We start from the raw sequence: 26852 nt of genomic DNA, 5'->3' as shown, positions 1-26852 counted from the left end.
ACTCCCCTCTGCTGTCTGCTACGTCTCCCTCCTGTTGTTTCCTCAATGGAGAGCGGTGTGTCCACAAAAGCAATTCAGGCCATCCATGTCAGTCTCCTGTCTCTCCTGTTCACCTCTTCACTCAGCAAGTGAATTTAGAGACCTACACGTGGATAGGTGAACAGTCACAGCTGTTTGGGTGATCTTTATGCAAAACGTAGGAATAAGTTTCTCTCAATATAGAAGAGAGTGGATTTACAGCCAGCCCTAGGTGCAAACAAGTCCAGGAAACCAGCATTCCAACATGCTTTAAGGAATTCTGTCAAAATTAGATACCCACTAAAGCTGTCTAAATTTTAATATTTTTCCCATTTAGTGGAGGCTCTAATCCTTGCACCACGCTAGTGGTGCTGCTGCTTTAAACACAGAATTGGGTCAACGTGTTTACTCCTTCATACTTAATCCTGAAGTCCATTTTCAACCCAAACTCCCTACCAGTCATCAGTGGCAAGTTAACATCAGGAAACATGCAAGAAGTATTCACTTAACATATAGAGCTATCTTTCTAGATAACATTTTATACATTTTTCTCAGAATATATCCAATCTATCTGCAAGGTCCTGTCCAATTTTCTGTAAGTCTAAAACATAAAATATAATGTAGGGCAGCTAATCTTGTCCTTCAGCAGGCTGCTGCATGCCTTCTCGTTTTAGACAGTCATCACCATTTCATCCTGTGAGAGGCATTATTATTGCTCTTACATGATTTATGGCTGCAAGTGCAAGAGATGGTGCAAAGATCCTGTGCCAAATTCCCAGATGGAATATAACATGAGCCACACTGCGAAAGACTTGGAGGTATGGCTGTATCAGGGCTGGGGTTTTTTTCTTTTTTTTTTTTTTTTCAACAGCCTTGTAATTCTGAAACAGCAGTCCTGGATAGAGCCTTGCCATTAGAAACATAAGCCCAGGTTAGAACTAATGACAGGCATTACAGAAATTAGGCCAACAGATTTGAGGTTCAATCAACACAGGCAGAATATCCCTTTGTGAGCCTGTTTTTCAGGTAATGTTTCTTCTCACATTGTTTTAATGTGTGAACACTGCACCAAGTTCAAATTTAGTGTCGTTTGGAAGCATCTGCTGCTAAGTCCAACAATGACTGCAAGAGTACTACACATAGTTTTATTCAATTACACTTTTAAAAAAGATATTTGGAGACATCTTTAAATCAGTAACATTAACTTGGTAACCTAGTACTTAAAAAAAAAACAAAAAACCACCACCAAAACAAAGCAAAAAATAAAACAGAACAAAAAAGTCAAAATGGGATTTATTTGATGCTTTTAACCAAGCAACTGTGATCTACTTCTGCTTATTTAACTATTTTGTTTACTAGAATTGATTCAGCCTTTCGAGATCTTGGATATAACAAAGAACACTAAAACTACATTCTCCAGTACTTTAATCCCATGTTTATAAGCATGGCAGAGCTTAACAATGAACCACTTAAAAGAAAAAAAAAAATCTGCAAATCTGAGGCTGGCAGACCTGTAAACAACAACAGCAGAGTGCTTTACCTTCTTGTGATTCTTGTAAACATTTCTGTGGGCAAATCCCTTTCCACAAAGCTTGCATTTATAAGGTTTATCTTCACTGTGTATTATTTTGTGTGCAGTCACTTGATCAAGTCGTTTGAAGGACTTATTGCAAACCTCGCAGGTGTAGGGGCGTTTTTCTGCAGAAAATGAGTGGGGGACATTTAATCTCCTGTTTATACAGGGGGAGAAGATGAAAGGCAGAGACAGTCATCTCCTCAAAGAGATTTCTGCAATTAAGTCAACCCAATTAAGATTAAACCAATTAGAAAGACATCTAATGCCCTTTATATTAGACAGTTAAGTCACTTCACAAAAGATGAGCCATGGTGTATCTCAAGAAATTGGCACATTCTTTGCAATACTCATTGCTAAACTCAACTCTGATTAATTAGCTTAAATCAAAAGAGAATGACTTCAAAGAGGAAAACTGTGTTTCCAGATTACAAATGTTAAAGAAGGCATGACAGTTTAAATGTTTTAAAACTTAATTAACAATATACATATTAGCTTCCAAAACCAAAAGCTCCTATGCAAAAAGCCTTTATGCTTCAACTGGTGACTGCAACTTAACTGCACAAATGCTCATCCAAAAAGCCAGGAGCCTCTGAGATACAGATTATGTTGCAAGAAACGAGCTTTTGCTGTGGACTGATACCAAGAAAATAGTTCAATTCTAAGCCTGTGCAGCTGTAAAAACCTGCATTTGTTTAAATGCTAATGCATTTGACAGAACAATGTTTGTGTTTCAAATGTGTTGCTTGATGTTTCTAATCACTGGTGAAGGACACAGAAAACGCTGGATTGCAGTGACCAGAAATCCTGGCAGAGCCAACTTGTGCCACACTTCCAAACCTACAGACGGGACAGTCCCTGCTCACAGTGGCATTGTGCTGGCACAAGGGAACATTTGTGGGTGGTCTGTGGATGGGGTGGACCATGAGCTGCTCTCCTCTAACCAGAAGCTATAAGCCCACTAACACATATACAGATAAACAGGAAAGTACTCAGTGTGTATCACAGATCACTGACAGCACATCCCAGCTCCCAGCCTCTTCTCCTCAGCATAAAACCTCAACCACTGGTTTTTCACCTCCTCTCTAAGCCATGGAGCAATCTTTTACCTCATCTCAGCTTACTGACCTCATCCACCCCAGCTAGCACGACAAAACAGCTTGACAAAGCAGCAATACAAAGAAGACTACACCACTTCACTTGGATTTTTGGAAGGCTTGGAAAGGCTGGCTTGGATAGTTTCCTTGGAACCTGAGATTGGCCTGCCCAGCTCAGGACAATACAGATTTCATCGGGCCTTCCATAAGCAACTAATTCAGGTAAAATTCAATACATATTAAATACATATCCACACACATACAGCTCTGTGTCATTTCTGTACATTACCTGAATGAGTTATCATATGGCGCTTCAGCTGGTTCGCCGAAATGAATTTCTTGTCACATTCTTGACACTCAAAGATCTCATGGACCTGCAAAATGAGTGTTTTATGATAATTAAATGTGTGTCTGAAACAAGACCATACATCTTACATATACAGAAATTCCCTAGTAGAATGTAGCTATTTACTAGCCAGTAGCTATACTAATACTCATTAATATTCTGTGATTTCCCCCTTGCTTGTCTCTTGCTGAAAAAGACTATCTCCCAAAAAATAAAAATTTATAACTGCAAACAAAAAATTATCATTACACCTATACTGCAAGTTTGTATAACCTGTTTCTAACTACCAGCTCCATTTAAAATACCGTTGTTAGGAAAGTATTAAAAAACCAAATGCAGAGTAACTTTTCAGAACATTTTCTTCTTGTCAGTAAGACACATATAAAAATAACAAACAAACCACTTCATAGCTTCTGTCAGAATTTTAAAAAACAAGTACTATCAAACTCTTGCAGGACTGTTTCTCTTAAAGCTACTAGAGGCCAGACAGTAGAGGGGCAGCACTGTCTCAAACTACAAATGCAGGATTTTCAACATCACACCACATAATGGCATCTAGGACTAAATGCTGGAAAAAGAGGAGGCAGTTGAGAGAAACTTCTGGCAAACAAACAATAAAGATTGCCCAGTAGAATAAAACACTCTTCAGTTTTGAACAACGCGGTCAGAAATTAACCCAAAAGAGATGCTAGGCACTGGCAGGTAAAAAAAGAGGGCCGGGGGTTGAGAAGCAGAGAGGATTTTTAAGTGTGATTCTACTCACAACAATTTTGCAGGAAGTCCAGCTCTACAAAGTTTAAAAAGTTCAGAAAGAAGCAAGGGGTTTTTTATACGCATTCTCGAATTCTGACCAAAGTAGGATCTACCTTGGTTTGGTCCCTTGTCTCCAGCAGACAGAATTACAGCTGAATGGAACTGTACAGATTCATGTGAGAAATCTGGTAAGAAATCCAGAGAGGCACCAGCACAAAAGAGTCCTACCAGTAACCCACAAAACCTGCATTCCCAAAGTCAAAAAAGCCTTCCTGTCCTACACTCAAAGGTGTCCTTAATCTTCTTTCTTGAAAGAAGAATGAGCTGCTTTACCATGAAAACACATGCTTACAATAAGAGTCAGGAGCTCAGCCCACAGCTGTACAGACAGAGAGTCTACCTACAAACACTGGAAGCGCAGCACTATCAACTCTGACTGGGAAAAGAAACCAGCAACCCTGGGATTTGTTTGAATGTTTCTTCCCTTTCCACTACAGACCAGTAGAGCATCAGTGGAGAGGCCTGGCAGCCTGTGCTACTCACATGCACCTGCTCACTTTGAAATTTAAGTTCCTGTGAACAATTAAAATCCAAAACATGAGATACTTTTATTAAAAGGAATCATTTAGCAGAATCTGCATCAGTGAAGATGAACACTGTCCTTGCTTGTCTCCTCATTATTATCATTATTAAGTGATTTAACTTTGCATTTTACTCAAACTCCAGAATTCAGTATCAGAATCCAGTTCAGATGGTGTTTTGTTTGTTCTACCGGGAGACATCACAAACTTGTAGAAAGGAAATCTTCCAACAGTCTTTTTCATTCTATTACCCTGTCTTCTGTAGGCTCATGCACAGCATTTCTTGAGATGTGTTGCTGGGAATTTAATTTTTTTATGTTATTACACCACTTAGCAGCCCAAATCATGGACTCCTATAAGATAAAAGGTAGTAACAGTACAGCTGGAGGATAAGACAAAAAACTGGTGGATATACACAGCCCTACGTTTCCTTGAATTTACTGAGATAAAATTTTAAAAAACCCCGAACAACCAAGGCATGTCACCAAAAACTAGCATGGTACAAGCAGCAGTCTGGATGACAACAGCAAGGTTTAATTGTGCATGCCTAAGGAAGGGCTTATCTTTAGTCAGTTAAGGCACAAGCAGTGCACAAGACACACAAAGCTAAAAATGAGTTCAAATTAAAGATGACATGAATGCCCATGTCTTCAGAAAACAAACAAATGTCCATCTCCCTAGAGCCACCCTCTTTACCTCCTTTCTCTGTGCTTGTCAGACTTCTTTCTTTCTGTTGTTTGGGCTTGTTTTCTGTTATACTTCATCATTTTATTCTCTACTTTTGTTTCCTTACATTGAAATGGATAGGGAGAAAATTCATCTTTTTCTCCTGGTTTCACCTATTATTTTCTTAGTGGTTTTGTTGCCTGTACAAATATTTTTGGCAATGCTGATGATCCTGCCACACTTCCTACAGAAAGAAATCAATTCAAGCAAACAAACAGCATGAGTACTACTATGTGCAACCTCCTTCACTATCTGATATAAGTGTGTAAATCTGGAATACCCATTTTCTGGATATTTTAAAAGAAAAGCCAATCAAGAAGAGTAAACAAAGTTTTATGCACAAAATCCTCATGGTGATTCTCAAGGTGAGACACAATCAGTGATATTTGAGAAGCTTGTTAGTGTGTCACAGTGTCTGCACAAAATTACAACTACTGAAACAGAACAAGCATTTAATAAAATGGGCACACTAACCAGGATATTTTGCATTTTCAAGGCCTGATGTGTAAAACCTGTGCCAATGTGTAAAACTTGTAACAACATGTGGGGCAAGGCACACCATGATAACAAAGTACAGCCCTATTAGACAAGAAATGCAGGACATACTAACACAAGCAAGGAGAAAAACAAATTAAAAAGGAGGGGGCCCACCCTTTCCTTTGCAACAACATATTTTAATTGGTATCATTTATATCCTCAACAGATTCAGGTTACAACCAGGGCATTATTAAAGACTTACAGTTAATCTGATAAACAGTACAATGTATCTTTTTGCAAAAAAAGATTCTCCTGGGTTTCAGTGGTTTATCAAATTAATCTTGCAGGGACTTCCTTTGGGTATAATGGATTCAGAATCTCATATTCATGGTCCATCTGTATTTCTACAGGAACACCCTTATTTCCAGTAGATGCTTTTCCAACTGTTAACCCCTCCTGTTCTGGTTATAAAAGATTATGTCCATAAACAAAAAGACATTAAAAATTTGGGGTTGAGGAAGAATTTTTTTCTTACTGCTGCATAACTACAATAGAAATAACTCCCCTAAGTGGTATGTCAAAAAGCAGTAAGGAAATTGTTGCGTTTTGTACAAAAACTGAAAGCTCATGACCTATTTTATGGTCTATATGTATGCTATGATTACATAACACACTTTAGATTTAGCTTAGTGTTTAAGAATGCTGAAGAACAGCAGGCAACTCTGACTTAATGCTGGAGTGCACAAACGTATTTGCATTTGGTGAGAGATGCATGAAAACTTTAGGGAGATACTTGGTTTAAGCAAGTGTGATTACAAAAATAAATACCCACACCGGAACAGGTTGGCTTTGTAACCATGAAAGAGATCACCCAAAGGCTTGCTCTGCAGCAGCTTTCAAGTGACCTAAGCAGCAGAGCCTCACATCTCAGGGAAGTCAGAGCCTGCTGTGAGTCAGCCTTCATCTTACTGACCTTTCGATGCTCCTGGAGATTTGCTGCTGAGGAACATTTCTTATTGCACACTGAACACATCAGCTTCTTCCTAGAATTTCCTGAAACAGAAACAAAATACCACCAACATCTTAAAGAGGAAGTGCTAAGAAAGAACCTAAATATTTCCACTAAGCCTGTGACTTTTCACAGGTCATTTGACTGACATAGGATTTTTACATTTGTATCCCATCTTCAAAGTGCTCCATATCAGCAGTTCTCTGTGGGTGTCCAACAAACCAGTTACTGGTGGAATGTAAATTAAGAAAACCAGAACAATAAAGAAAAAAACCCTTCAAATAGATGTTACCATACACCACCAATCCCACATGAAGACCACAATTCACAACTGAGAACAGCTCGCTTGGCAACTGAACGGTTCATTTCATCTAGAAATCAATACAGGAGGTAGTGCAGAAACAATAAAAACTCAAACTTAAGTTAAAATCACCATTTCCCATTTTTGTCTATTTAGAAAGCATCCTACTACATAAAATAATATATCATTAATGGTCTTTCACTGAAAAAAACCAGGGAAATTGTATGAGCACCAGATCATGAATTCCAATCTTGTCTAAAATGCAAATTACAAAACAAGCTATAGGTCACCTACCAGACATATTTTCCTTCCCTTTTCACATCTGCTTTAAAAAGTCACAGGGCATTTAATTGAGTTTGTCTTTTCCTTACCTTTAGAGATTCATTTTAGTAACCCACTAAGCTATTTTATTTCAAGACAAAGCCACCATAAACATAATTATTTTATTATCATTTAAGATGCCTATGCAAGACGGTTCCTAGCTTAGGTAAAACATGTTCATACTACATTGAACAGCAAAAAGATTGTAAAAGTACAAAGTTATAAAACTTATGACAAGTATTTATAGACACAAACAGATTCATAACACAGGAATACACTTAGTCCTTCAACTTAGAAGGACATTAATGAGTCACTTTCAGAGGTAAGGAAGGTGACAGGGAGTGTCTGGTCATAGCTTTGTTTAACAGGCAACACACAACAATCCTGTCCACCTTCCCTTGCCTCTAGGTAACACAAAGCAGAAAGGAATTCTAGAAGTGTCCCCAAACAGTAGTGTCTTCTAGCAGAAGGTTCTTTTCCTTCCTGCACTGACACCGGTTGTGACTTCTACAACTCCCAAGTGGTAAACTAAAAGCTCTGCTCATTGTGCCAGCAGAGAAAAAATATTCTGCATGGACCCACTCTCCATCATGTCTGGAGTGATCCAGGAGAACTGTGGAATTCATATACTACTACATAACTGACATAAGCTAAGTCTAAACATAACAGTGCCCCTCAATGAAAAAAATTCTTACAGACACCAGAAAAAGGAGATAATCTCTTGTAAGAATGACTACAGAAGGTTTTCTCTACACTGCAAGAGTTTGACAGGAGAAAAGAGACTGAAAATCTTAAAAAACATCTCAGTGCTGTCACCATCAACTGAACACTGATTTCTCTGCACTCTGGAATTCTGCTGTCCCCACACATAATGATCTTCCATTGGCATGCAAAGGGGACACACAGGGAGAGTGCAGAATTCTAGGACTGAGATCTGCATTTTGCACCCGAGAGCAGTATTTTGCCCTTTCATTAGAAGAGAGTGAAGTTTGAGTGAAAACTATGGATTCACAGCGCACAGATACAAACACACCAGGGCCTAAGAGGACCAGTGGATGGTCTGGTCTGGCTTCCTGCACAACAGATGCTATAGGATTTTATGCAACACCCTTACCGAGCCTAATTGTTCTATTAAGCAAAAAAAGATGTCCTATTTTGTCCTGAAAATACCAAAAAATCAAGAACTCACCATTTCCTGTAGCAGTTTGTGCCAGTGGTTGATTCTCCTCACTATGAAACCTTTGCTTCATCTACTCTTTGCCTAGTTTGAAGTTGTCAAGATTCCTATTACATTTTCTGCAGGAGACTAATGATTCATCTGGCTTACAATAATTTCTCCCAGGGAGAGGGGAAATAGTTACTCCTGCAATTAGTTACTTCTTAATTTTCTTTTTGATACAAATGAATCCATTAAAAAAGAAACCAAAGACAATATTTACTCTGATTTGCAAATTTAAGGCTAAAGAACACGTCAGAGGGATTTTTCTGAAGAAACATTAAACTCTTTCTTACCACTGTGAACATTTTCTTTGTGTTTTTTCAGGGCATCCTTGCTCTTGAACCTCTTCCCACAGCTATCTGCCTTGCATATGAACCTGGCATCCCCTCTGCACGCCTCCTTGTGCTGCTCATAACTACATGGGATAACACAGAGAGGAAAAAAGCCCCACATCAGGCAGTGTCTCCAGAACCAGAGCTGTAGCAAGTACTGGGAGCTGAACACATGCTGCACTGCAGAGTTCCAAGGCCACCTCATGCATTACTTACAGCAGAGAGGAATCAAAGCATTTGAGTCCTTGCCCTGTTAGGATTCCCAAACACTACCAAGCTTTTGGAAAGCTAACATGCAAAGGGAGGCCAGCAAGGACATGACAGCAGTCCTGTAACTCGGACACAAAACCTCGATTCCGAGCTGAAGAGAGTATTGCAAACAGAGCACTGGAAACTTCTTGAGGAGTCTCCTGGACTGATATTCTCTGTGCACTGAAGGACACTATGAAACAAAGGAAAAAACCAAGTAAGGACAACACTGTACAACTTACACAGGCTCGAAGTAACTAAAAAAATATATACAGCTTTACAAAAAGTAGGTGAACAATCTGGAACCTGTAATTAAATGTACAATAAAAAGTAATATATCTAATTGTAAGAAAATACATACATAAACAACAAAAGACAAACCAATTATGTACAGAACCATAATTCTAAGATATATGACTTTAGGGACAAAACTGCCTATTTACTCTCAAGGACAATAAAGATATGTTCTTAAATCTCACATCTTTCATGTTTCTATTTCTTTTACCATCATCCAAATATTTAATTAAGCAAACATGAAGCACTGGTTTTCTTTTCTGTTCTACATCTTTAGTTCTGTACCAACATCCACAGTTTGAAAATTACACCTCCTAAACTACTAAATATTCTACAGATGGAGACCAGCAATGCTGCACCAAACTGCTGCTCAGGTCTGGTCTACAGTGTATGACTCTAACACATAAAAAATTGTCACCATTTTTGCAACTCCCATTGACGTCTACAACAAACATGAGAAACTAACACATTAAAAGATTAAAGCAAAGGGTAAGGGTATAAATACAGATGCATAAAAATTAAAGCTTAGATTGTGATTAGGTCAACAGAAATAAATGATTGAATGAAATTGATTTAAATGATCCCTGAAAAAACACTCCTGTTTCTACTCACTGTCTTTGTAGAGCTTGTTTAACGGGGAATTTCTTTCCACAATTTCGGCACTTAAATTCCTTTTCCTCACTGGGTTTTTGGTGCAAAGTCTGCAGATGCTCAGCTAGGATCTCCTGGCTGGGAAAACTGGATTCACAGTTTGGGCATGCATGGTCCTGCTTACAGGTGAGGGAATCTGCATGATTGGAGGCAAAACCAATGTAAAGGAATAGTTCCCAGGTTTTTTGGTTACATTAAGAGAGACTCTCTGCCAGAAACAGATTATGCAAAACGGTGGCATGAAACTCACAAAAAAACAAAGTCTCTGAAGGGATTACAGACAGCCTATCTTAACTGGATTACCATCAGCATTACTGAAAATGGATGCAAAGTATTAAGATGGGTGTGACTTAGACTGTTGGCCCATATAACTCATTCAACTCAATTGGAACCTCAGTGCAATTAGTCATTCATAAATTCATCTTTATGTTTGATAAAGATGCTGAGAATTCCCCAGACAGCTCATCTCACCTTCCTTTTCCTGGACAGCTTACCTTAGGATTGGCTGAACAGCTTTATGAAAGGTTTGTTTCTCTCCCACCTAAGTAAGAAGGAAACTACCCCTCTTAAGAGCAAAAGCTCAGCATTCATAACCCTGTGTGTCAGGTGAAACAAACTCTGCTTTTAGTTCAAAAATTAATGGCTACTAAAGAAATCCAGGCTCACTCATTCACTCAGTAATTGACTGGCTTCTCCTTATTAGGCAAAGAAGCTCAACTCAAACCCAAATAAAGAGATAAAAATAATGCAAGAACTCAGATTAAACCCCAGGAACCTTCCAGTTCCCCAGTCCTATACAGTCAGCGTTCCCTTTCTTCATTACCACTTTTACACTCTCAAGTGACCCTATATTTTACACATTGCTCACCTGCAATTTTTTCACCAGCTGGTTGCACTTCTTTATTGCTGCCACTGTCTTCATCTTCCTGGATAACTGTTACTACTTCCTCCTCCTCCTCCTCTTCTTCCATGTCACTGTCCAAGTACCCAATCAAAAGCTCTGTGTCTGTTTCAATATCTTCCACAGCCAAATAGAAAATATTTTCCCCTTCCTGTTGCCAACAGTAAGTAGAGGCAATGAACAATTATGTCAGAAAAACAAAAACCTAGACACAAGTATGAGACCCTGAACTAATATTATCCCTCAAGCATGGAAAGGTTGGCTCCATACTTCAGGGAGCACAATGCTACAACAGCCTTGCTAAGACTTCTTTCCCAATGTGGCTGCAGGGATAGAGAGCATTTGTATTCTGCTATTTTGGAAATATTCCCCTGCCTCACCTGTGAGGCTTTTCCACTATTCCCTGTAGTTTAGACCAACGTGGAGGTGGCATTAAAGTCCTCTCCTGCCACCCTCTACTTGACAAGAACTTCAGAGTTTGAAAATGAAATACTTGAGGATCGGAAACCCAGCAAAACTTAGATAACCAACACAGCTTTATCTCTCTCCCCAGCTGACTGCAGGAATTCTAACACAGCTTTCAGCACCATGTTTACATAGTGTTATTTTCTCTCTCTCTCTCTCCTTAAGATCCCCAGCCTTCTCAAACAGGCTTTCACCTCTGCTCAGTTATCTTCACTATCAAATTAACAGGCACATCTGGAAAATGCACTTTAAACCCTGTGCTGGTTTAAATCAGCGCAGCCCCACAAAAGGATCCAGCCCACATTCTGCACGACAGGACAAACTACATAATAATAAGCTCTAAAACCTTCTTGATAATGCCTGAACAAGCTTCCAAATACCTACATAAGATAACAACTTTGGGCCTGACAACACTTAATTAAAGTTACCAACGCCAGCACAGTGGGGTGTGCGGAGGAATCTGTACATCTGTCCCCTAAAGTGATATTCAGAGATACCTTTTTTCTTTCTATATATGAACCAAGTGCTTTAGGTACTACTACCCAAAGCACTGAAGGAGACTCATTTTTATGCAATGAAGACTCCCAAGTTCTATCATAAGTCTTAAAGCTTATCTGATTAACACCCAGAAAAGTTAACTGAAGCTTCTTTACCCTGCATCGAGCCATATATTTTGTAACAAGCTTCCTTGAGCAAGGACAAGATAATGATTTTTAATTTTTGTAATACGCTAAGATTAATTTAAACTGTCAACAGGGATGTAGCATTCCTCGAGCTGTAGAAGGTCTGTTATATTTTACTCAAGATACCGTCACACAAGAGTGAAACCTACTTAATTCAGCAGACTTGACAGAGCTGCTGCTTTCAAGGATGCACCACTTCTCTGTCCTTATCTCAACAGTAGCATTGGAAAACAAAAAAAAGTAGGATTTTTTTTTCTCAAGATCTATTCTGCAGTCCAGATATCTGAGCATGCCAACCTAACCTCTGCACAGATCTACAGCTTGCTGGTTTTCATATGTCTCTGTCAAGTCGCAGAGACCTTTAATTCACTACAGTCTGAAGTCAAAACAAATCATGTACGGAAACTCTTGACATGAGGAAAAGTAAAAGGTCTTTCTACACTCAGTCTCCACAGAGACGGGACAAAACCCCTGGGGTAAACCTCCAGTACATCACTGTTTAGGACAATCTTATTCTAAAAGCGAGACAACCTCATGAAGGGAAGCACATATCTATTAATGGCTTACCAAAAATAATAATGAAAAGAATTTTTGGAAACTAAGATTTTGAAAATTTCAAAATTAAAAAAAGAAAAGAAAAAGTCATGTATCCCAGGCAAAAGCAATGCTCAAAGTACTAAGAACTGTCAATGCCTGAGTGCTCTAGATTGCATTTGCATTGGAAAGAAATTAGCTTTGGTGTCAGCCCAATCTAAACTCATTTCTCCTCCAAGGTTAATTTGTTTGGCTTTTCCAGTCAAACAAATGCTAATAGTCAGGTATTCAGAGCACTAATTAATCAAGATACACCCACACTGTAGTAGCTCCTCAAGGCAGCATTTTGAGTGAAGGCAATGGAAGCTCTCCAGAAACCACAAAAGAATTTACACCTCTGCCTCCACCAGCAGCACCTGCATGAATCACATTAATCTACGTACATGCAGACATCGGAAACACAGTAACCACTCTCTTAAATAATTTTAATAACCCTCCTGTTTCTAAGAACACATCTGCAGCCATGCCACCTGCCCATCTGCTCAGACCATGCTGGCTGTTTTCCTAACATTCATCTGCAGCAGACCACAAAGGTCCTTGGGAGAAACTCCAAGTGTTCATCATGGGGGGCATCATAACTTCCCTTCACGTTATTCCTGGTTTATTATTCAATCTTGTTTCCCTCACCTCTGCCTCCACTGTTGTCTTTTACACTATAAGCCACACGGACCTGCTCAGCAAATACAGTTTTCCAGTTCCAATAGCCCTTGCTATCTCCTTTTTGGTCCACTACAGGCACCTCTTCCATGCAAATTCTTGGCTTTTCCATACAGTTACACACCTTCATATCTGCTTTGTAAGAGGGAACATGGAATCACTGACAGTCCATCACACTTTCATCCAAAAGCATAAAAAACTTACGTCATCACCCCTGAAAGCTTAAAACACAGGAGGAGGAAGCAGCACATAGTCTTGTGTTACCTGAGGGAGTGTAGGGCTTTTCCATCCTTCAGAGCTTGAGCAGCTGGCTCCAACCCAGCCTCCCTAGTCCTTAATCACTTTCCCTCTGTGCCCACAAAGTGTTACCTGACTTCTCTCTGTATCCAATTCCCTGGCAGCAAACCAGCTCTTCAGCCTACCTGTTCTGCCAGCTGTCCCTGGATACCTCTCCAAACAAACACACTGCCTTTCCCAGTCTTTGCCTGCAGCTCCAGGATGTCAAGTTTGGCAGAGGTGAAACCAATACAGGCAATGTCTGTGAGGGCAACAATCACAATCCAGGAAATGCATGGAGATGACTTCACACACACACACACCCCAGGAACAGCCCAGGAACTCAGATTATACCTCATCTAAAATACAGCACCTAAACCCCACCAAGGAGATACAGAAGCCTCAGCTCTCTCTCCTTATCTAGTCCTATAATGTTATATTGCAGGGCAAGGCAGAAAACCTTTAAGACACAAATGTGAGACAAAACAGAACCCAAGGCTAAACTACTACAGCAATTCTGACATTTGTCCTGTGTTCTTAGACCATACTGCACTTTTTAGTAATAGCTCCTCATGAAGGCTAGAATATTTTTCCAGCTGAATATTCTGTGTTATGATAGGCTTCAAGGTACTAAAAAACCTTATGAAATAATTCAGTAAATTATTATTTGTTTCTACCACTTTCCCTACGACGAAACCCACTGGTATGAAGTGGATATTCCATTAAAGCTTCTATGCAGAAGTTCAGGTCATTTACTGGAAAGATAATACCAAACATTAATTGTTCACACTGCTCCCTCTTGTCAACCTTACTTTGCATTTGCTAACAATGACTGTGCACTGATGAGGTGCTAATCACACCTCATGTATGAGAGCCTTTCCCATCTGGTACCATAAGGAGGACAATCAATTACATCAGAAATGAACTTTTGTTTTCTTGGCATGAAAAAACTCAAATTTTTTTGTCTGGCCTCAAAATAAACTATAATTCTTTTGTCAGGGACCTGCAAGCTAGTCCTTGGGGAAAAAAAAATCATCTCACGATGAAAAAGCAGACTAGTAATTTTATGCTACTAGTTGATAATTAATTCTCCTTTTCATGATTGCTTGCAAATTGGGATTACATCAGCAAATACCTTAAGTGAGCCTAAAACCACACTTTGTAAAGTATACACTTTGAGAAAAAAATTTCACAGTCATGTAATTCTTACTTATGTGGGAGTGGCCATTAATTTACTGTGAAACTGAGCTGCTGAAAAAAAAAGCAGATAGCGAATTTCTTTCGTAATCTCCAAAAGAACAACAGCTGGAACTAGAAAAGTATCTCGTCTCTGTTGTATTCTGTGAAGTCAAAGAATACTTCCAAAAGTGAGAAATCAAACAGACTAAGACTCCAGCTTGAGAGAAGAGCTGTCAAGTAAGAGTGAATGGGTGTAACAGAACTCTATATAATCAAAGATGGCATAGAAAAATAAAATAACTATTCACTGTTATACCAGAACTAGGGAATCAAGTGAAATTAAGTTTCTAGAAGAAAAACAGAAGCATATTTCAACATAATTAAAGCAGAGCAACTCATTACCACAGCGTGCTGCAAATGGCAACTATAAAAATGAAAAAAAATAAGCTGGATAAATTCAGATCAACAGAAAAGACAAGATAATTATCTTTTTTTTATTAATTTATCCTCAGGCACTACATGATCATCCTATCAGATAATTACATTATTCAAGTCTCTTTTCTACTTAAATATTTTCAGCACCATACTTCCTTTCAAATCATCACAATTTATATTAAATTATATAATATGCATATTATATAATATTAATTTTATTGAACAATAATGTAAATGCATGCTTCTGCTTTACACACACCTAAGCCCATACCCAAGTTTGGCATGAACCACATACAGGTCTCTAAATCATTAGTCCTTCAACCTTTCAAATAGCATCAGATCCTAAGGACCTCTTTGATCTTTCATCCTACCACCCTTATTTATGGTATTATCTTAAGCACAAGAGTTCTCTTCTAAAAAGAAAGACAGAAAAACAGTTCACCACTTTCCTCAGATCTTGCAGTTTTATTGCAAGAAATGAAGGCCAAGGAGGAGATCAAATTAGTAAATCAGTAAGAGGAAGCAAATGATAGGAGTCCACCAAATCTACCTGGATGGCTGCCAGGTTCTTCTGTTCCTGGGATGGAGCCTCATGGACAAAACGCAGCCAGTTAGAATGGCGTGGGTTGCTGGCATCCAGGATATAAAGGACCTCGCCTTTGCTCCCACGAACCTGAAACATTAAAAAAAAAAATCCCCAAGCAAAATTAAAATACCAAGTATATCCAGGTTTTGTCCACGCAGTGAAGAAAACACTTTAAACATCATATACCTCCATTTCCATATCTAGACCTTATTACAGATCCATCTAATTTCTACAGTTGTAACAAAATTCCCAGCTTATGTCGAAAAAATGAAGACAACAGAAACAAAAACTTTAATATTAACTAGGTCATTCTCCTCCCTCAAAACACAAAGACATATTGCTGGAAAAATACATCTGTCACTGCCAAAAAACCCTGTTTGTTTCATTTTAAATAATAGATCACTTGAACCTCCACTGATCCAGTCAATAGAGAGTCGTGCAAAAAGGTCATACAGCCACACTATTATTCCATGTGATTTATTTATATAATGAATGGATTTTATTTTCCATCTGTCAACAAGAAGTATCCAAAGCAGGTATTTCCTAAGAGCTAGGGAATTCGGCTATGTAAGATCAAAATTAGATTGTCTTCATGGCTTTGTATATAAATTGCTCACATTCTTGCTATATTTGTTTCTAATAGAATGCAATATCATATTTCTTCAGCATGACTGCTTCAATTACCTAAGCATTTAGGATATTATTAGAAAGAAAAAAACTGTATTCCATTACAATAATAGCTGGTGACAGCACATTGCTCTCAGATTAAGAAAAAAAATAATTACTGTAGTTCTGCAAACAAGCAAGAATCTTCAAAGTTCGTTAGTGCTCTTCTGAAGGAGAAAGGACACATGAAAAGGTGCCAACATTCAAACTTTAAAAGCTATTACTTTCCAACACATGGATTAACCACAGTGAAAAGTGTCAAACCTACACATTGAAATGCATCTGGAAACAATATTATCTGACACTAAGCACTGCAATCGTTTCCCAGAGAGGCTGTAGATGTCCCATCCCTGGAAGTGTTCAAGGCCAGATGGGATGAGGCCCTGAGCAACCTGATCTAGTGAGTGGCAACCCTGTCCCTGGCAGGGGGGTTGGAACTGGATGGTCTTTAAGGTCCCTTCCAACCCAAACTATTCTGCGATACTGTAACAATCACCCAGTTCTACAGAGGCTTTGTGATTTAGCTACCAAAGCACAAGTTACAGGAGCCCACCATGTAGCTCCTATAAAGGCTTCCATCAGATTTTGAGTTGGAATGAGAAGTAATCCAGGTCCTATTATAAAAACTATACATTACACTATCTAACTTTTCATCAATTTTTCTTTATTTGCTTGATCCTTAAATTATATAAGAATAATTTATATTTGCTGTGATACACAGTCATCTCAGTTATGCTTTCAGAGTCTCTGCCAATCCATAAAGAGATGCCAAACACGAAGCAGAGCTTTAACACATAAGGAAACTATCGATAAAGGAATACGATAAACCCCTTAAAAACATTCTGTATTTTCTACTGCTTTTTTCACCTCGTAAAGAAATAATGCTGCATTGAATACACACATGTGAGCATGAAAAGTAAAGAAAAACTGCAAAAACGCTGTACTTAGCGTGGACTAGACTGGTGACATGAACCAATACTTTTCTGGTTCCATGAATAGGAGGTTCCTAAATGATCAACTGATCATTGAGCACCATGGCAGTGGATCCCAAACCTAGCACTTAAAACAAACAAACTAAACTTAAAACTAAAATGCACACACATATCCACATTATGTAGCTCAAACTGAGGTGCCCAAGAATTATCCTCTTGAGAATCAACACAAAAGGTGTCACTGAATGAATTCAGTCAAATGCCTTCACAGTAAGATGACATTCACTGTTACCCCACGGAGTGAGGTGCTACCTCCACGCCCATCAGGACAATTTGAATGATGCCACATTAACAAGCACCAGATCACCACAGAAGAGTTCAGGAAAAAATGTGTCTCTGATCAATTTATAAGCACCCTGTATGAAACCCTAAACGGGCTTAAGTAACACCTCAGCTGCTGGCAATGCTCACCAGCAACAGGCACTATTCCATCTGCCAGCCTTTTATGCCGCAATGAAATTACCCCCCATTTTCAAAACACATCCAAATTTGTCACTTATGCTACTTTAAAATGCTCACAAGTGTATTGCAAATGCTCTACCATGCACACCTGGCAAGAGAAAAACAAAAAAACCCCAAAACTTCGAAGCAAGTAAGCAGATGGTTACCTTTGCTGAAGACAGTAAACTCACTGCCTGCTTTCTGGAAACCATTTTCTAAACATTTCTAAATCGAGACATCTATGTTCATCAAACAATCATGTAGAGAGAAGTAGTGTTGTCTGCATTGCTTTTTTTTTGATTAGCTGAAAATATGATTTTTATTGTTATAGCATAAAACAGCTAGATGCAATACTGCTGCACCCTGAGTTCAGACCATCATAGAGCTCACTGCAGAGCAGGAATTCACATTTTAACACTGCTGGAGAAAGCATTAAAATAACTCTAGCAAAAGAAACCTGAGGCAGCAACTGCTGATTTGCTTACACAGTAAGAAGTCTGGGACAGAGACAGCATGTGACATTTTCCTTCAGCCAAAACACACAGCAACAGTTTTCCATGCTAATGAAGCTCCTTCTGGTGCATGACATTACCTGACCCTGCCAGGGACAGAAGGGACATTACCTGACCCTGCCAGGGACAGAAGGGTACAGGAAGCTCACTCCTAGACTCCTGCTAACACTCTGTGGAGCTTTCAGAAGCAGGGTTGAACTTCCCTTTCTCTGGAATGATCCCCAAATCTCCCTAAGCAAACTGTGTGAGATCTTCTACAGTAAGTTCAGACTGGACTACAAACACCTCGGCCTAGCAACACATGCTTTCCAACGTCTTAAATACATCCCATAACTGAAGATGGAAGGTTAACACTCTCAGTTACTTTCAGCAGTAGGTTCTTCTCATCACCAAAACCAAAAAGATCATTAATGAGCCTGCTCCAAAAGTCACTAAAGTTAATACAAAATCATACACTTAACATGGATAAAGATGACTAAAACAAGTTTTAACAGAGTTGCTCATAACAACGTTAATAACTTTGGACTTCTCATCCTTTGGACACCTATCTATCCCAGCTGGGACTAATTTAGCAAAATTGAAAATCTGGGACGTAAACTTGAAGCTGAGATAGTGCACCAATTTCTGTCTTGTGTAAAAGCCCAGATCATTTAAGAAATGAGAAAAACAAAAGCATTTCTGAAAATTAAATTAAGATGCACACAAAAAACATTAGAAGCAAACAGTTTTCAATGTAAACTGTATTGGAGCAACAATGACTGGGAAGGTAGTCTTCATACATTAAAAATAAAGACTATATTGTTCAGAACTAGATTTATAATATTATGTTCACCTTGAAGCAAACACAGAATTCATCAAATTAAGATTTATTTCATCATGAATCTATGGACATAATTTGACTTAATGTCTTGTGTGTAAAAGCCTTCCTATGCCAGAAAAGCACATTTTACAGGCAAGATATCAAAGAAAGAAGGAAAAAAAAAAAAAAAAAAAAAAAAAGAAAGCCACCAAAACACACCAAGCTTAATGTGCTTGACTTTTTATACCTCAATCCTAAACACCACAGCCCTGATCTGAAGCTAGTTGCAGCCAATAGCAGATTTTCTGTTGCCTTCACTAGTTTTCAGGCAGGCTTACTTAACTGAAAACAACTGTCACAGCAAAAGTGATGAGAGTCAAGCAGTAGAAACTAAGTTCACTCCGTTTTCTTATATAAATAAACACAAACATTGGCTTCCATTGAAAGACTGATTGCTGATCTCTTTGGTTTTAATGTAACAATGAAGAAAACATGATCCTGGCAGATAGACAGAAACCCAACCTGAAATATGTAACATTCAGCATTACATGGCGTATTATGTTCCATCCAACCCTGACCAACATTTCTTCATGGTATGTCAGAGTATTTGAAGACGGACTAAATCTTTCCAGCCCTCCCTGTTTCAACATTTGCCAAAGTCATCACCAGAAGTATATGCTTGCCACAATCCAATAGGAGTGAAATGAATCCCCCTTTCTTGGTTAGGGATAATGAAGAAAAGGAACTGAACATATATAAAGAAATGAACTGATATCTTCCCCTCACAAAGGAACATCTGAGCCTCCAGAGCAAAAACATCTGTGAACTTTTAATACCTAAAGATTATTTCCTTCTTGCCTTTAAGCACTTGCTCTTCCAGCAAATACACACAGTTCTGAGCTGCTATGCCAAGTTTACTAATACACACAAAGAAGCATTTAATCAAGGTGCTAGTGGGATGATGCTAAGAGTAAGAAGAAAACTCTCAATTCATCATCAGCAACAAGCTGTGTCCTTCACTAGCACAACAGTCAGAGACCTGGGGCATAACACAGAGGGCTTTTTATAACAGAAAGAAAGAAAAAGCACAATGCCATTTGCACATTTTCTTGGCTTTTTATTATCACTCCTAACTAAATGGTTACCACAGGTTTGTTCGGTTTTTTTTCTTCCTATCACACCATTCATAAATAAAACATTTCGGCCTGTAGCTCTTTACAAAGATAACAGCAAGATCAAGGATGCTTCCCACCCGCCCCACTTCCCTGGAATCTGTTGAATGAGCAAGTATAAACCTTTGATTTCTTCAAAACTATGCATGTTACAGGCAAAGTAATGGCATCCTGCTATATTTAATTTAAAGAGAAACTCTAACATCTTCAGAATTTTTCTGAACAAAATCACTGGGCTCAATAAATTTTTTGGGTCCCATGTTTTGCCCGAGACCAAAAGAAAACATAATGCGTGCAATTCTGTCTCAACGTGATGCCTTAAAGATGCCAGCTCACAATGCTGGTCTCAGAGAAAAAGGAATGGCTTGATCAAAACAGACCACATCACAGAGCACTACTCTGCACAACTAGAAATGCATGTGGCCAACTTCCTCACAGAAAAATATTCCATAAAATTGAAGCCTGGATCACAGGCATCACATGCCAAGGAAAGAAATGCTGCACTAATGCCCATTTTTTTTCCTTGTACTTATAAAAAGCCTCTATACTCAAGCCTTCTTTCTGAAGGTGTTCTCTCTGAAAATGTTTTTGTTTTTAACTGCCATCAGACTGTGAAGTCAGGCTTTAGTGTGCCTTCCTCCAATAGCCTTCAAATTAATTATTTTTAATATCTTTGGTACAGCTGACTACACACAAACTTGGCCGGTCTCTGTGCGTGCCTCCCACAGGCTCTGGAATAACCATCTACTTGGACTGTTCAAGTCTTACTTTCTGCATTCCTGGTCTCAATTCTCAACTTAAGACTACTCCCAGCATGATTTAAATTATATTATAAAGCTCACATTCAGATCAACTTCAGTAAACATGAACAACTTGGGTTAAAACATTCAGGAAGTCATAAAATTTGGTATGCAGGAATCTTTTCAAGGCTCTCAAAACTAGGTTACAGTAAGATATTATGAAATTATTTTAAAACAGCTCATAAAAACCTCATTTTCTGATTTGCTGTCAATGGGGTCATATTAGTGTCACCAGTAAATACATGTATTTGCCTTTTCTTTTCTGTCTTGCAGAAACAGATAAATCTCATTCCAGCATCAGCAGTGAGGAATCTGGAAAATCATCCAGCTTTCCAACAAACGTAAAGACCTTCTCATTGCTGTAATCCACCCACTGTCTTTTCTGAAAGCCTTGTTCTAGCACAAGCATTTCACTGATTTGAAATAACCTGCAGAAACATCAGGAAGAGCCAAGTGAGCCAGGGCCCATTAACATGTACTGTACTCAGCAAACATCTGTAATAAAAGCACATTGTATTGCTCTGTTTTCAGCTGGGAACAAAGAGGATGAAACTGGTTGCTCTGAGTACATAACCTAAAGGGAAAGGGGAACAAATTGTCCACACTTCTTCTCTGGGAAAGGGCATTTGAGGCACACCTCTAGATTAAAACAGACAAAAGAAAGGGAAGGGAGAAAACAGGGTTTCACAGGCTGGAGTTAGCACTCACCTAGGAATACTTCACCACTCATGATATTTATACTGAGTTTGGGTTAAATGAGATGGGCTTTTAACATTCTCTCACTCATCCTTCCAGTGTATGGAATCTATTTGCAGCTCTGCTAAGGCCGCATCAATGCTCTGCTCTCTTCATAAGCTGCTCAGTGATGTTAATGCCAGAGATTTTTCAAATGCACTGATAGTACTTTAGGCCAGATGTCAAATATAAGCTTTTTTCGTACAATACCCCACAAAATAAAAGTAACAGTCCTTCTTCCACCTCTAACCAGAGAAAGGTGAAAAGGTAAGAAACGGGTCCCCTCCTCAGTGTCAAAGAGGACTAAATGTGCATTCAATAGAAAACGCTTGGCTGAGGAAAAAAGAAATTCTGCTCAAAGAACTACAGCAGTAAATAAAGATTACAAAGACAGAACAGAGGCACCACAAAGAAGGCATTTTTAACAAGTTGGGAATGTTGTTATTGCCAGTATTTTTCAGTTAGTGCAGTCTCCTCAACTGGTAAATTCAGATTTTACTTCAGGCACACACAGGTACAACAGGAACTAGGATGGGTTGTGTACCTAATTACAAGACCTGGTGTATAAACTACTGTTCCTGCCTAATACATATTAAAAATATAAAGCTGCCCATAGTACCAGGCTTCTCTTTTGTGAAAAATCTCACAACTACTCGTTGCATTATAAGCTGCTAAAATTTAAAACTTCACTTATCTAAGTTGCCAAATCCCAACACAAGTGTCATACCAGGAAATGTTTTACATTACAGCTGAAGGAAGCCATAAGCTGATACGTGTCCATCAGCATAAATCTGTATCTCTGTAACTTACAATCTGCCTCCCAATTCAAATTATTTTAATTTTTTCAATTATTTTCACATGTTTTAATACTTTTTCACAGTGTTATTATATTTGTATTTGGCTTGACTTGGTATTTTTTCACACTTCAGTGATTAGAAACTATCATTTCCTTTTTCTTTAGTTTTAAACAACCCTCCTCCACCCCGACAGTGTAATTTAAAAGTACTAAATCTCACTACAGGAATCTTTAAGCTACGGAAAAAAATAGAAAGGATTTGTTGCAGTAAAACTTAATTCTGAGAACAGCTCTTGCTACGTGTGATGATGTCACTTTACTCACTTCCCACATGAGCCTGCAGTCTGTGTTCTCATCCAGTTCCTGCGGCATTCGTTTCTCCCCCGCAAAGGGACCAAATTTTTCACCCTAAGGAATAATTATCAAAGAGAAAGAATCAGTAGGGGTAAAAAAGAAAAAGGCAAGTGAATCACCCATCTCCAGCAGAGCAATTTTTAGCTTCAAACAGAAAAGGAGAGTTTTCCTTTATTGTCCTACTATATGCCAAGAAGGTGCACATCCTTGAGGGTTCAACTTGAAGCTCATTCCCATTCTTTTCATACTTTGGAGAACCATACCTTCCCTCTGCACGCTTATTTCTCCTTTGGGAAGCCGGATTTTTCTTTATCTTAAATAAGGATGAAATTTACAAGTCAAATTTCTTACATTTCTTACAAAATTCTCAGGAAGCACCTTGCAACAGGCATCCAACTAAAACAAAGAATCTGGCAAGCACCAAGTTTACATTAGATTTATTTGCGAGATTATTTGCAATGCTACTTTTTGAAGTGCCACAAATCAAAACACTGAATAACTGAGGGCTTGATGACACAGAGAGATTTGTTTAAAAATATAAGGGAGTATGCACGTGCTTGTGAATTAATTTGAGCCTTCATAAACAAAATTAAAATGTTATACCACCTGCTAGTCATAACACCCGCTGTGAAAGCATCCATTGATATGTTCTTCCAAAAGTATTTGGCATCAGGGGTTTTTTCCTGCACAGACGTCACAGGAACAGGAGCAGCAGGGCAAAATAATTAAATAGGACTTTCTTCTTCCACAGGCCCAGCTTCCCCCCACGCACGCTGCCTTGTCCTTATTTGCACAGACAGGCCCTAAAACCTGGAATGCAGGATGCCGTGTTCCTTCAGGCAGCATTCAGATCCAAAAGCATGTATACTTGTAAGTATTAAAGACTATAGGTATATATTAAAAAGCAACTTTGGTGTTTCTTTAAAAAACAACAAAATTTTGGTTAATAAAAGTATTGATCTTGTCCACATATCCCTTCCTCCAGGCACATTCCATATTCCCAGCAATAGCCTGCTACGTGCTTCCCTTCTCGCTTAGTTTTTACAGGTTGCCTACAGGTAAAGAGAAAAAAGTGGAATGGAAAACATCCAGGATCATCCCTCTTGGAAACAAGAAATCAAATTAAAAAAAAAAAAAATCCTTGTATTTAAAATTCAACCTGAAGTGGTAATAAACAAAGGAAAAGAAAATTGGCATTGCAGAATGAAGCAACAGAACTGAGAGGTAAATTTTTAAATGTGTGATGCCTTAGGTTTTAACTTTTATATTTTTCAAATCCTGTACTGCCTAGTGTCTAACTCTGAAGTTTTGTGCGGCCTGTTAACTTCTGCTCTCTCTTGCTGGTTAGATGTAACAAACCCCCTCTAAGTTTGCACTTCAAGGACACCTTGTCATCCCAGGCCCCAAAATATGTAAACAAAAAGCCTTTGAGAGGAGGGGAAAACTTGGGGTAATTACATCATTAACTGAAATTATAACTGGAGAATTAACCCTGATATGCAAATGGACCAAACTTACAGAAGTGTGAAGAATCAGTGACACGGGTGTCCATCTTGACTGCCCAAGGTGTACCTTTGAAGGCCCTTCAAATAAATATTTAACTTTATTCTCTTAATCTTCTCTTCTAACCTCTGTTTTTAGGTCGCCACTTCAAGGCATCCTGTACACAAAGAACATTTCACTACAAGGAGCCGCAAAGCAGAAGGTAAAAGGACAGGAACAGCAGAAGTCAGCAACTGGAGCCCAGAGCAGCAAAGGAGCCAAACAGGGGCAGTGACAGCAAACACTGGCACTCTGGGACTTCATGTCCTTCCTTCTCATTGATTTCCATACCACCCTTCATCGTTTTGTTGATAAATAATGGCAGAGTTCCTCCCCTACCAGTTTTTCAAATCCTAGGATTTAATACTGAGGCTGAAACTTCCTCCTTGTCTTACCTCATCAGCAAAGGAGGTGGAAACAGGTAAATACAGCTGTATGTGTACAGCACCTATAGTGTCAATTTCACCCATCCCTGAAGCCCACAGCACGGCTGGGATGAAGCACAGTAACAGCTCAGACCAAGAAACACCACACATCATTCCCATCTCAGCTACTCCAAACCAGGAAATCTCTACTGCAGTATTCAAGACCTTCTGGAAGCTCAGAACCATGGCAAAAGCAACATGTCCACCAACACAGAGTAACTGTAATTACATTAGGTGATGCAGTAGGTGATGCAGATTTCTAAGCACTTTTTACGGCTTCTCAAATTCAGAGGGAAACCAAAACCTGATGTCTTGGAACACAAGGGTCCATGGGGATAAGTGAAATTATTTGTTTAGCCTTTCAGATCATTTTCTTCATGTATACATATATATATATATACACACACACACATTATTCCTGGTTAATAAACATGTTGTTATATGCCAACACACATTAATCAAGAACATACTCAAGACTTCAACGTCCCCTCTGATCAACATGAGGCATACAGCACAGTCTCAAGTCAGAGAAATGATTCAGTATATACAAGCACATTTTTCCAATGCTGAAAAAGCTATATTCAACAGTTGCTTCCAAAAAAGCAGCAATGACTAATCTTCCAGCCACAGCAAAACACTAAGAAATGCAGTGGGCTCTCTGATGATTACACCAAGAGCCTCCTGATGCTGGTGCTCTGTAGCCTGAGGCCAGCTGCTGGAAAACAGAAAAGTACACAGGAATCATAGCTTTGTTAAGGTAACAAAACAGAAAGTTTCCACCTTTTATGATTACAAACAAAAACCTGAAAGCCCCGCATGCCTGAAGGTGCACAAGCAGATGGTAGGCAGCAGCAGTTCAGAATGTACTATTACCAAGACTTTGCTAACAGCAGAATTTTCAGAGGCCTCCACAGCACTTGGAGAGCTGGTACTGCAATTTCTGATTATAAGGTCTCCCAATGTTTTCTTTTACTTTCAGTTCAGACAACTGCAATTGTGTGACAGCAGCAGAGAGAAAACAGTGCAGCATTTCCTACTCAGCAACACAGGTCTTACTTCACAATTAAGTGTCACATTCAACACCTCCTCCCAATCCCAGAACTCCACGGAATTAATTGAACAGCTCTAGGTTATGCTTTATCACAGCCATGAAGTGCAGTTCTTCTGCCTCATTACTAAACAGGAAACATATTAAGAGCACTACAGATGTGAATTTTCTTTCCATGGAAAAGAGTAACATGGAGTCTGGCTGTGTCCAATGTACCACCTGCATTATTTACACACCCACCCTTCACCCAACAGAGAACACAGTACTTAGGCCCCCAACAAATTTTAGGAGTATCTTCTAATAAACCACAGAGCAACTCAAGAGTTGGTTCCTCTGCCTTTTCTTCTGACCAGGGCACACCACAGCCATTTGTGCTACCAGCACAGAGGGTTCCCTGCCAAAGGACAGGTCTGTAACCAACACTGTCATCAGACACTCCCAATACAAACAGACTCTACTACAGCTGCCTCTGCCTTTACCTTCTGCAGTCCACATGAAGTACACACCACACCTGCAACACTTTTTCTAGGTGCCTGCACAGCTCTGATCTCACACACTTTGTCCGTATGAAGTTCAAAAGTGAGGTGGAGTAATTCAGGCAGGAAAATGCTCTACTTGTCCCAGCATGCAACTCCAATGGTTCAACTGACACCAGTGTGAAGCATGAAAGCTCAGACCCCCACCTCTGAACTCGGGATGCTGATTCCCGTAAGTTTCACTCCAGAGCTCACTCCATTTCTGAGTCCAGGGATTAACCACTGCTAACAATGTACAACCTTCCTTGCTGTGTGAACCCACAAAGTTTTCAAATGAAACTTCAGAACCTCCATAGAGAAGTCTTAAAAAC

General features: G+C 39.0%; 1 protein-coding gene across 2 annotated transcripts in view; it reads right to left on the bottom strand.

Annotated features, from left to right (window-relative positions):
• PRDM5 (PR/SET domain 5) overlaps positions 1 to 26852 on the bottom strand; it is a 60022-nt gene that overhangs the window by 32071 nt on the left and 1099 nt on the right. Inside the window, exons 2-10 of one of the 2 annotated variants that reach the window (XM_048305260.1) lie at positions 22961 to 23044; positions 15688 to 15810; positions 10816 to 10999; positions 9909 to 10083; positions 9103 to 9195; positions 8715 to 8836; positions 6545 to 6624; positions 2978 to 3062; positions 1559 to 1716 (exon numbers count right to left, since the gene is read on the bottom strand). In XM_048305260.1, coding sequence (XP_048161217.1) covers positions 1559 to 1716; positions 2978 to 3062; positions 6545 to 6624; positions 8715 to 8836; positions 9103 to 9195; positions 9909 to 10083; positions 10816 to 10999; positions 15688 to 15810; positions 22961 to 23044 — 1104 coding nt within the window. The remainder of the gene's footprint in view (positions 1 to 1558; positions 1717 to 2977; positions 3063 to 6544; positions 6625 to 8714; positions 8837 to 9102; positions 9196 to 9908; positions 10084 to 10815; positions 11000 to 15687; positions 15811 to 22960; positions 23045 to 26852) is intronic. The other variant, XM_048305262.1, reaches the window with a different exon arrangement.

This window comes from Corvus hawaiiensis, chromosome 5 (genome assembly GCF_020740725.1).
Source record: "Corvus hawaiiensis isolate bCorHaw1 chromosome 5, bCorHaw1.pri.cur, whole genome shotgun sequence".
Taxonomy (NCBI): Eukaryota; Metazoa; Chordata; class Aves; order Passeriformes; family Corvidae; genus Corvus; species Corvus hawaiiensis.
Note: the sequence above shows the minus strand (reverse complement) of the source record. Positions and strands in the feature narration are given on the sequence as shown.